At 38.4% G+C, this 12,387-nt stretch overlaps 1 protein-coding gene across 2 annotated transcripts in view; it reads left to right on the top strand.

The window, feature by feature from the left end:
• SESN1 (sestrin 1) overlaps positions 1-12,387 on the top strand; it is a 106,452-nt gene that overhangs the window by 75,205 nt on the left and 18,860 nt on the right. The window contains exon 1 of one of the 2 annotated variants that reach the window (XM_063604973.1): positions 7,606-8,365. The exons of the other annotated variant lie outside the window; for it this stretch is intronic. Within the exon in view, the coding sequence (XP_063461043.1) occupies positions 8,264-8,365 (102 nt within the window). The 5' untranslated portion in view covers positions 7,606-8,263. Of the gene's footprint in view, positions 1-7,605; positions 8,366-12,387 lie in introns of those variants that run through there. 2 annotated transcript variants of the gene reach the window in all.

Below are 12,387 nucleotides of genomic sequence, written 5' to 3'. Positions count from 1 at the left end.
CTCTATTTAATGCTTCCTAACAGAATCCCAAGCTATCTGCTAATCTGTATGATTTATGTAAGTGGTTAAGTCTAACTTTAAATCCCAATCTCGAATTAAGAGATTTCTGCTTGTTCATATGATTTAAGAAATGCATATATTTGGGCCGGGCGCGGTGGCTCACACCTGCAATCCCAGCACTTTGGGAGGCCAAGGCAGGCGGATCACGAGGTGAGGAGATCGAGACCATCCTGGCTAACATGGTGAAACCCCATCTCTACTAAAAATACAAAAAATTAGCTGGGTGTGGTGGTGGGTGCCTGTAGTCCCAGCTGCTTGGGAGGCTGAGGCAGGAGAATGGTGTGAACCCGGGCAGTGGAGCTTGCAGTGAGCCAAGATTGCACCACTGTGCTCCAGCCTGGGCGACAGAGCGAGACTCTGTCTAAAAGAAATGCATATATTTGACATTTAGTAAATATTTACAAATAATGAATGATTGAATGCTAAATGGTTACATAGTATCAAGTTTTCTGTTAATTGGTAAAATAACAGCATAATTTTAAGGCTCAATGCCAAATAGAGCCTTAAAGAGAAAAAGCTGTGGGAACTACAATAGTTCATGTTTGTCTATTGAATTATAGACCAAATTCACCTTCACAATATAACTTTCATTTAGCCTGTCCTGGGTCTGGTCTATAACTGAAAGCATATAAAATATAAAATATATAAAATAATAGCATTATTTTACCAATGTAAACTTATACGAACATATATTTTAAAAATTAGACTCATAACAAATTAAGAATATTACCCTCTCCAATTTATATCATCTGAATAAAATACTATTTTAGTATTTCTGAGTTATTTGCCAGAAAATAAAAATGCAAAAATTAAGAAAATCATATTCTCTATTACTACAAGCAAAATGATCTTGAATTCCATTCAAATCTGAATTCCTGTAAAAAGCATACATTTTTAAGTGGTATTATATCTTTTATTGTTTGAGAGTATGTTTTGGCAAAACAGAAAGCTAGAATGGATAAGCAAATATAAACATTTTTATTTGATGAACTATAGTCCCCTAAATGTATCTATACCCTTTGGGTAAAGGGGAAAATGGCCCACAGAGTGAGAATTTGGGAGGGCAGAAGAACAGACAGGAAAGTTCAGTGAACAGCATTTTATTTTTAAAATACATAATAACCTACAAGTAGTCTCCAGATGTGGCCTTGTACTTGTGCTCAGGTTAAGAATCTACAACTTAATACCCTCTTGGAAAGCAAGAGACCTCTGAAGGAGGCAGAAAAAGAAGGTGGTTTAAAGGATTATAGGACCTACAACTAAAGATTATCAAAAAGGAACTGAGTAGGGGTTCTTTGAACTGTGCAAGAAAAGCACATATTGCAGAATTCTATTCACCACTTGGTAGTAATAATCATAGGGTGGGGAGGCATGGATAGGGAAGGCAGGATAGCTGTTATAAACAAAAACAACTGGATTTTAAAACTTTAGAATATTGTCATTGGTTTGTTTCTTTGAATAAAAATTACCGTTAGTATAAACAAAGCATTTAAAATTCTGTCATGATTAAGCTAATGACTCATTAATATGCATTTAGCCCAAACATTTTAACCACGGGTAAAAATCCTATGGTTAAATGGGATTAGTTCAGTTCCATTAAGTCTGTGGGTTCAGGATAAGTTAAAGATATTAGGTTTGGTTTTAATCTATTTTGAATGGATAATTTTTAATATTATGCCTGGCTAATTCCTTGTATTTAAAATTATAGGTTACATACTAAACCAGTTCTTGGCCTGTGCACAAATAGAAGCACTATGAGAATTTCATGTGTTCACATTGTTTAGGTACAAATGAAATCTAGCCCCTCAAAAAACTGTTAGAAAAATTATACAACACAGAGTATATTCAGTCTGAGAAATATTTTCTACTTGCATATATTTAGTATCTTTTGTTGCCTTTTTTGAGTTTGTATATTTCCTTCTCCTTCTTTAAAACCTTCAGTAGCGCCTAGCAACATATGGCTTAAAGTCCTAACCGTCCATTTCCCCCTCACATTCACCTTTTTCATAGACCTCATAGTATTCCAAATTAAACCCATTCCTTCTTATTTAACTCAGTGATGATGCTGAAAAGTAGCCTCTAAACATTGTAGTATGTCTGAATGAATTCTCCCACTTAATTTTTATATCTCAACAGACACTTTCTTTTCTATCACTTCACCTTGGATAGACCTAAGGATTATTTAAAGCCAAACTTGGTTACAAAATGTTCCTGAATCTTGTCAAACAATGGTATCTTGTCAGACACAGGCAGTGTCTGACTTGTAAGTACATGCCTGACTTAACAAGTGATCCATACATGCTCTTGTCAGACCCTGTATAGCTGCTAGCCTGGTAGTGCAGGAGAGCAGTCACAGAAATATCAAAGAAAAAATCAAAGGAGCTTGGGTATCTATGAGTTCCAAGGAGAAGTGGAGAGATTCTGAAAGACAGATTGCTTAGCAGAGCTGAACCCAGTAGAAGCTAATTCCCTCACAGAGTCAGCCTGCCTGCCTATAAACAGGCAGGTTTTGTGGCCCCTAAGCCTCAAAAATGTTTACCTGAATAGTGAACTTGAAATTCATTATTAGGCTTTCAGTTAAGCTTAAACAATTTTTTAATGGAAACATCTCTTCAGAGTTCATTCGATACATAATTTTTGAGGGTCTCCTGTGTGCAGGGCACTAGGACATTGGAAATATAGCAGTAAACCAAAAATACAGACATTCTGATTTTATGGAGCTTATATCCTATTGAGACAAACTAAATAAATAAATAGGAGGTATCAGTAACTTACAAAATTAGTGTGATTTGTTTGAGAAACCAGCTTTCTTCCTAAAACGTACCACTTTTTGAGAAACGGGGGTCATGTGAGGAACATGTAGGAGGTTGGGTAGATTCAGATGAGATATGTAGTGAACAGGCTTTGGGTGGCATGAGGCCACCAAAGGCCCAGAAAGAGACACTGAGAGGAGTGACAGAAATATGGAGGAGAGAAGCTCTCAAAGCCCAAGATCACCCATTCCATGATTTCTTAAAAACAAAACAAAACAAAACAAAACAAGCAAAAAAACTCACCCTGAGTAAAAGCAAGGGAGATAAATTTTTCTGTCTTTCTACCCTCTTTTCTTGCCTCCAGAATCAAGAACTTAGGTGAATACACAGTTATCAAAATTGTAAATATATATTCAGTAAACGCAGCAACCTCATATAGTGACTGCTGCTTTGGATTCTGACAGACCTGAGTTCTAATTCCAGGCTGAATTTTACAAGTTTTATAACTTTGGTCAAGTTGCCCATACTTTTAGTTTCTATGTCACAAATTTGTAAAATAAAAATAATTACATCTGCTTTATACATGTAAAGTGTTGTGTCTGATACACAGGAGTTAACAAATTACTGGTCTTATTATTATCAGCCTAGAAAACCTGACCGTTATTTACCACATTGATTCTTTAGGGGTAAAAGCAACTTTTAAATTTAAAACCACTGACACTTCTTGGAATACTACTTATTTACAAATATTGGTGATGCCTCATATTTCTAAACAGCTATGTAGAAAGTTAAAACACTACATTTCTAAAAGAGGAAACTCTAAATGAGAGGAAAATACCAAAGACTTGTCAACATTCTTGCTCCTTTAAAGTGATATAATTCTAAAAATTGAAGAACTGAAAAAAAAAAAGTATAGAGCAAATAAGAGGATCAGTTTAAAGTTCAGTGCTAAAAGGATCTTAATGTACCCAAAACATGATGTTGAAAAGGGAAAAAGTGCTTAGCAGACAAGCTATGTAGATAAAAACAGGAAGATATGAGCTGGAGGAGAAAAATCTAGACAAAATTAGTAAGCAGAAGTAGTCTTATAAACCAGCATTTGCTCTAAATGAAACGTTTTAAATGACAATAGGGGATTTTTCAAGAATGCTTAAACCACATAAATGTAACAAATCCCACTCCCACTCTTAAAGGAGTTCTTTGGTTTAATGGCTAAAACCATTGCTGTATGTTTTCTAACCAATTACTGCATTAAGTATAATTCTGATTCCAATGAGGAGATGTGCAAATCTATAGTACAGGGTTTAACATGTGGTCCATAAAAGTATGATTATGCCTTTTAACCTAATTACTGCTTTTTCTACTAAAATATATCTATTCCTTGTCATGAATTGATTATACTTTTTAAAGACCTAATGCGCTCGGGGAAGCCACTTGGTCAGGAGAGCAGATAATCTGAGATTTATCTCCTAAATTTCAAAAACAAGAGTTTGAGGCATGATTGCCTCCCTCAAGGAACTTAACTACCATACTGGAGAGACAAAATCCACTGTCATCTTCTGCACTTCTCTCCCTTCCCATTGTTCCGAAGACTGCCCTCTTGCCTTGCCAAGATTGCCTCAGCAGCCTAACTCATCTCCTTGCCCCTAGTTTTGCCCCTTCCAATATATTTTTCCAAACCTTAGCTGACATGCAAATCTGATGTCACTCTACAGTTTACAACTTTCAGTAACTCCACAGTACCCTTAAGAATGAAATCCGTATTCTTTAATGAAGCTTAACACTCCCTCATTACTGCTTATCTTTTTTTTTTTTTTTCCTGTTGCCAGGCTAGAGTGCAATGGTGCGATCTCGGCTCATCACAACCTCTGCCTCCCGGGTTCAAGCAATTCTCCTGCCCCAGCCTCCAGAGTAGCTGGGACTACAGGCACGCACCACCACGCCCAGCTAATTTTTTTGTATTTTTAGTAGAGACGGGGTTTCACCATGTTGGCCAGGATGGTTTCGAGCTCCTGACCTTGTGATCCGCCCCGCCTCGGCCTCCCAAAGTGCTGGAATTACAGGCGTAAGCCACCACGCCCGGCCTACTGCTTATCTTTTACCTAAACTCCTTCCGTTACTCTCCTTACCCTCTTTTCCAGACCCATTGAGCTTCCTGTATTCTGCTTCCCTAATGGATCACTCTTTCCTTTTTCTGGGCCTCTGCATATGCTAGATCTTTTACTTAGAACTCTGTGTCTATTCTCCCAAACTCTCCCCCAAATTTTCTTTCCAAGGCCTCTACTAATACTCTAAGCTGTAGCTCAGGTGTCTTTTTCCTTCAGGAAGCCTATCTTGAACCACCATTCCAAGTGCAGAGTCCCCTAATATTTCATAGTTCTCTGTTAAAATCAAGTCATTTGACACCACTCTGCTTTTACATAGATTATCAGCTTGCTCTTCAGAAAAATAAGGCTGAGTGCATTACTGCTAAGGACAGATGTAGAGGCAATGAACCTCACTTTGATACAGTTGACTAAGTTGACCAAAATCTTTTTAAAAGAAAGGAAATATTTCAGAATTACTATTACTTCTTGGATTAAATGTCAGGATTCTTCCTGAGCCAAGTTCGTACCACTGCACTCCAGCCTGGGCGACAGAGCGAGACTCCGTCTCAAAAAAAAAAAAAAGAAATATCAAAATTAAATGTTTAAATAGCAGACTTTGTAAGGTAGCTCTGGCCTGTACTGACAACCTGTGGTAAATATCAAAAACACAGCCCTTTGTAATCACTGTTCTGTGTTCAGGATGTTCATCTTTTCAGCAGATGTTTATTGCATGCCTGTATGTGCTCAGCCCTAGAGGTTGAGAGGAGCAGCACCTTCAGAACATCAGGCCTACCTTCGAAATCCTTGGAAAATACTTTTTATTGAATTGTTTGAAACAAAACATTTCAAAAGTTAAATCTGCACAATGATAGATGCAGGTTAATTAATACATTTATTGGGTTGGGTGTGGTGGCTCACACCTGTAATCCCAGCACTTTGGGAGGCAAAGGCGGGAAAATTGCTTGAGTCCAGGAATTTGAGACCAGCCTAGACAACATAATGAGACCCTATCTCTATAAAAAATTTAAAAAGTAGCCGGGTGTGGTGGCCTCTACCTGTAGTGCCAGCTACTCAGGAGGCTGAGGTGGGAGGATCACTTGAGCCCTGGAGGTCAAGGCTGCAGTGAACTGTGATAATGCCACTGCACTCATCCTGGCTGACAGAGCGAGACTCTGTCTCAAAAAAAAAAAAAGAAAAAAAATTTTAAAAATACATTTGTTGGAACTCTTGGTTACTGTAAACTTATTTGGAGGCAACCTTTTTATGTTGGAGAATAGAGTGACTAATTCACTCTAGTGCTCTATAGCAGAGAACAAGAAATTAGTACTCTTTGAGGAATTTAGGTCAGTCTTTATAGAGACCATAAAGGAATCTTGACATTTAATGGCTTGAAGGTTCTCCATAAAACACTAAATTAGAATATTAAATTAAAATTATTTTTCTTTTCACATAAGATAGCATTAAATAATAATTTGAAACTATCTGGGGAAAAAAGGAATCCTAATTGGAGCTTCCTATACAATTTCAGTATATCTGAAATATTTCTTCAATAAATATTTATCAAGCACTAAGTATCAGACTACTATATGCATGCAGTTAGCAGTTTTCACTTGCATTTACTTATTTTAAGCCACTTTTGATTTAACTGAATGCGTGCTTTTCCCTTGCCTCTCATTAGAAAATGGAAAGATAAGCATTCCTCATTTTACAAATGTCATAACTAAGATTATGCCCTACTAGACAACTAAAACTGTGATTCCTTCAGAAATAAAATCATACCTCAACTCTTCTAGAACCAGAGTCATCATTTTTCACATACTTCTACCTAACTAGCTTTTGCAGCTCACAATCCCATACATCAAGTGCATTTATGTGTCCAACTCATTCATTTACAACCAGTTTATCTTGCAGGGTATGTCATATTGCTGCAAATTGCATGATGTACTGGGTTTGTTTTGTTTTTGTATTTGCTTACGGCTGAGTGGGCATTTGATTGTACTGTTTGTTTTTGTGGCTGTGCTCAGTGGATGAGAGCTTGGAAGCCTCTGTAGCCTTTTCTTCTATATCGACATTAACTCAAAATTGCTTCTTTTGACCAGTAAAAAATATTTTGGGTGCGTTAGCTATTTTTTAAAAGCAGTACAGAGAACATGTATCATTTATCTTATTTATTAGGAGATAAATAAAAATTAACCATTTTGACATGCCACTTTAAACATGATAGTTGAAGAGCTAAAAGAGTAACTTAGTCTTCACTGAGACATGGTAGCGTCACTTCTAAGACTGAAACTTATTTTCATTTATGAGTCCTGTTCTGTGGCCATAACTACTGCTATAAATTCCACTTGTTTCCTTGTCAGAATGTTCCAACTTTTTTTGTTTTTTAACCTGAGCACTTAAGCTTTGAAAACAGCATAAACATGCAAAAAGAGATCTAATTTAGGAATTTGTTTCTTTTAAAGAGAGAGAATAGAGTTATGTAAAGAAATAGTACTGACACAGGACTGGAGGGATCTGGGTTCTGGGCCCAACAATGTCAGTTGTTTTTCTCCTTTGTAACCTGTATTTTCCCAAGTTCCTCATCCGATTTCAGAGATTGAAATTCTCTCTTTATAACCCAGGGAGGGCGCTTATGAAGGAATATTAGAAATTGTAAAGCCTTCGAATATACTTGAGAGGAAAAAAGACGATTCAGAGATAGGCTACCAAGTTTTATTATCTGTGTAGGGGAGTGATATTTATAGCTTTTACGTAGCTTAGCAAAATGAATTTTGCATTGATTATAGGCCAAAGTCCTGCATTCTGCTGCCGATTCAGCGTCGTTTGGGCATTATGGGAAAGGAAGAAGGGAAATTTCAATAGTTTATCGAATTTAGAGAACTTCATTACTCCTGGTGCTGTCAGAATCAGTGTCGAGGTTGGCTGCTGTTTGGTTCTAGGTAAATGGCCGAGCAGGGGTGTAGGGGGCAGATTCCCCTGTCCCTGAAGCCCGAAGACTCGTGCTGCACCTTCCTGACAGTGCACGCTCACCTCGCGGCCCTCCAGAGCCCATTCCGTACCTGAGAATTAGCTGTTCGTGGGTAACCTGGGCCCCCGAGGTGATTTTTCACCTCGCCGCGTCAGACCGCCAGTTCCCAGCCTCCGCGCCGGAGGGGCGGTGCTTTGCGGAGACGCGAGCCCGCATTGGCTTGCGTGGCCGCCAGGGCGGTGAAATGACGGGCGCGGGGCGGGGCCGCGCGGCTTGTTTGTCGGCGCCGCCCCGCCCCCCGCCGTCCGTGCTGACTGAGGCGCTGCAGCCGGGATCCGCGGCCGGCTGCCCAGCGCTCGCCGCCTCCGCGCGTCCGCAGCCGTCCCCGCGCCGACATGCGCTTGGCCGCCGCCGCGAACGAGGCGTACACGGCCCCTTTGGCGGTCTCGGGGCTGCTGGGCTGCAAGCAGTGCGGCGGGGGCCGCGACCAGGACGAGGTACCTGGGCGAGGGGCTGAGCGGGCCGCTGGGTACCTGGGCGGGTGGGCACCCGGCCGAGCTGCCCTGTGCAACACGGAGGTCACGTTGCCTCCTCACAGTCGCTCCCGGTCAGCATCCGAAAACGCTCCCCAGGTAGGGCGGGCTCCCGGGGAGCAGCGTCCCGGCCCTCCTGCGCCCCTCGGGGGAAGGGGTTGCCTGCGGTGGGTGGGAGACCTGCGCACCGTGAGTCGTCCCTGGGCAGAAAATGCTAAGCTGGGAGAGACTGCGGCCGCGGTCATGTAAATGAAAGTCTCCAATACGTAAATAACATTGTCGTCTGGACAAGTCTCCACAAGTCAGAAATCCAGCAGACCTCGAGTCTTGAGGGTGAAACAGCCTGTGGATATGCCCCCTCGATTGTCTTGTCTTGTGAAAACAGATTATTTAGCCACCTTCATCCCCTTTGCCTCCTACTTAAAAGAGAGAGAAAGAAAAAAAACACATTTGACTCAGGGAAGAGATGATGTTGCCTGGAATAAGTGTGTCCTGCAAGCTCTATGACGTTATGCACAGCGTTTACTCTTGCGTATTAAGCCATCCCTTTTCTGAATTGTCCTTTAGAAAGAGGTACTTAATTGTAACATTTTGTGTTTTTTTCTAAGTGGTTGCAAATAGGAAACCATTTGAAAGTTACTAATGTAACCTTAGGTAAAACTTGAACCTTAAATTTGGATTGAAATCAGGTGCTGTCAGAGTGTTGCCTTAGTTCAAGAAATCTAAATGTGAATTATTTTCTCTGCAGCTTTACTCACTAAAATGACGTGGTTTCGTGATTTCTTTAATGGAGTCTATTATCAGTATACTATGTATATTCATAGAAACTTAAATGAAGACACTTTGTCATGAAGGTTGTAAAGCACCAAATATTTTTTTGAGATTTTAACATTTATGGACATATTAGATGTTCCTTGTTTACAGATAATAAAACAATCTTTAAAAATCTCTTACAGTATCGCTTTGGAAACTTTACCAAAAAGTGAAAACAGTATGAAAGTGTTGAATTGACATTTACAGTTTCTGTTTGCGGGTCATAATAGATCTTTTCTCTTTTTGAGTAGAAGTGAGCCCCAATCATCATGCTTGAATAGATCTGTTATTTCTGCTGATGTTTGTGTGCAGAGTCCTGGTTCTTGCTCAGATCTAGAATTTCTAAAGATAGCTTTGTAAACTAAAAGATAAAGAAATAGATTTTGGCTTGCATATTGTTACAGCGCTTATGGGATTGTGTTGAGGAAACCAGGAAGCTTTGTATAGTTGTATTTCATTTTTAATACATCCCAACATGTGAGAAGATAACTTAGGAAGGAATGCTTTATAGGAAAACTATTCACTTTACAAAAAGAATAACACAATTCTTTCAAATAGCTAGCTTCCATAATGCTTTAAAACACTTTCAAGAAACGGAACTCCTGAGCAAAGTATAGGGCACAAATATGGCCTAAGTATTACAAATGCAGTAACTTAAAGTCAGTAAGTTTTTTTTTCTAAAATATAGTTCATAGAAGGCAAAAAAAAAAAAAAGTACCTGGACTTTCAGTATTTCTGAATTACCTATTAGTATTAACGACAATATTAACATAATTGTTAGTACATTTTGCTATAGTAGGCATATTTCTAACACTTCTAGATCTCTCCATTTCTATTTAAATTTTTTGAATGTCAAAAGGCCAGCACCCAGCTATAGGCAATCTCCCAGAGAAGGGCGAGTGGGATGGGAACTTTCACTTTTTATATAACATATCTTTACCTTGTTGAAATGTTTTTCAAAAAACACATGCTGCTTTTGAATTTAAAAAATAAAATTACTGTGAATGTTGTGATAATCACAACAGTAATAGTGTAGCGAGGAAAACAAAATGATTCAAATTATTTGTGTATTTTTACTTCTCAACTAATTTTGCAGGTGGGTAGATACTGTAAGCCAACAATGCTTTCATTTTGCACTTGTCATTCATTCATTATTTCACTTAAGGATATTGATACAGATGCATAAATGTATCTCACAAATTTGAAACATCTGACTGGAACAGTACTTTTCAGTACACAAACATTGATTCATACAGTGATACAATAAAAACATAGTCTTTCTGTGGTACTACTGTCAACATTCACTACGAATTTTCTCTCTGAAAATTAGTGTTTTGCATTATACATTGAGGAAACATCAAGTAATATTGTGATGGTGGAAACTGTTGTTGTCTCTTTCAAAGATGGTTATTAGGTTGTTGAGGGGAAAAGATTGTTCTCATGTTAGTCTTCCAGCCACACCTTCACAGAGAGCCTGTGAGGTTAGTGCTGTGATTAGTATCTACATCTGCTTTTCAACAAGGCCATTTGTTGGTGGCAGTTCTGTCTCCTAGAATCTGGATTGGCCAAAATTTGTTCAAAGTCTGTAGTTAAGTTTCTTACAGCTACAGATGAAGGAATAATTGAATTAACCTAAATAGGAAGCTATGAAATGTATTTAGTTTGGCTTATGATCACCCCATTGAACACCCGCAGTGCCTTTTTTGATCAGCATCTACTAGAAAAGAGTTGTAACCAATTTAACATGTGACCAAGAAGTGTTTCAAAAGTGAGTTTTCCAGAAAATGGAAACTTTTTATAAACCAAGACTACTACTGTATAATAACAGTGGTATCTGTAAGAATCTCCAAGGTATCAAGAAGTCTTAAACAGGCTCAAAAGAATAATAATGAAAGATACCAACTCTAGAACCAGATGTCATTGATTCAGCCCCCGTCTCCACCACTCACTAGTACTGACTGAGCTAGAATACTTGGGTTCAAATCTCAGGGCTTTCCTTGGACACAGGGTGGGGAACATCACACACCGGGGCCTGTCGTGGGGTAGGGGGTGGGGGGAGGGATAGCATTAGGAGATATACCTAATGTAAATGACAAGTTAATGGGTGCAGCAAACCAACATGGCACATGCATACATATGTAACAAACCTGCACATTGTGCACATGTACCCTAGAACTTAAAGTATAATTTTAAAAATTAAAAAAATCTCAGGGCTTTCATCAGTTATGCTAAATGGAGATAATAATAGTACCTGCTTCATAGATTAAGGTAAGGATTAATCTAAGACTCTTGACTTTTTCATGAATGTTGTAGAACACCAAATACTCTTTCTAAACTTTAGTATCATAGACTCATGTTCTTTGTTTACAGGTAGTATAATTTAAAACAGTGCTCAGCTCATACTTTGTGTTAGCTGCTGCTGCTGCTATTGCTATTTATTATCATAAGCCCTAGTTGCTTTTTCAATGTTATTCAAGAAATAAGCAGAAAACTGAAAGGCAATTTGGTTCTCAGATATCATTGACTAGTGTTAGGGTGCCAGCCACAGTCTAGAAACCCCACTTTACCCTCTCTTCCTCTGCTACTTCTGAGAAATTAGACAGCCAAATCTGTTAGACCTTATACCTAAGACTAGAATCTATAACAAAAGACTCAACGTTTGTATAATTTGTAAAATTCTATAGTTTATAATATAGATTATAATCCCACATAGTTGGGATTGATGGTATTATTATTTTGTCATCATCCCTATTTTACAGATTAGGACTCTTCAATTTGGAGGCTAAGGAAGAGGGGAGACAGTGTTATTAATATGCCCACTAAATTTGGCAATAGGGATGGACTTACAAAGACAAGAATTACATAGAACCCTTGCCATAAATATAGGAAATACTCTGTTTCTCAAGCATTCATAGCCACCTTCTTGGAATTGTAAACCTATTGTTTTATAATAATTTGGCATATAAACTATATATTTGGTAGAGAAATCAGAATAATATAATTTGTATACCTCTTTGTTTCTAAACCTATGTGCTGTCAATCTGGCCACATTTTTAAAAAGGTAACTACCTTTCATGCTGCTAGTGTATTTGTAAGATAACTAGAAATTGAATCAGTGAGGTTGTTTTTTTTTCCTGCTTACTGATAACATAATATATACATATTCTGCACTT

The sequence above is a fragment of the Pan paniscus genome, chromosome 5 (assembly GCF_029289425.2).
Source record: "Pan paniscus chromosome 5, NHGRI_mPanPan1-v2.0_pri, whole genome shotgun sequence".
In the NCBI taxonomy this organism is placed as follows: Eukaryota; Metazoa; Chordata; class Mammalia; order Primates; family Hominidae; genus Pan; species Pan paniscus.
The sequence above is the reverse complement of the archived record's forward strand: the minus strand, read 5'-3'. Positions and strand labels throughout refer to the sequence as shown.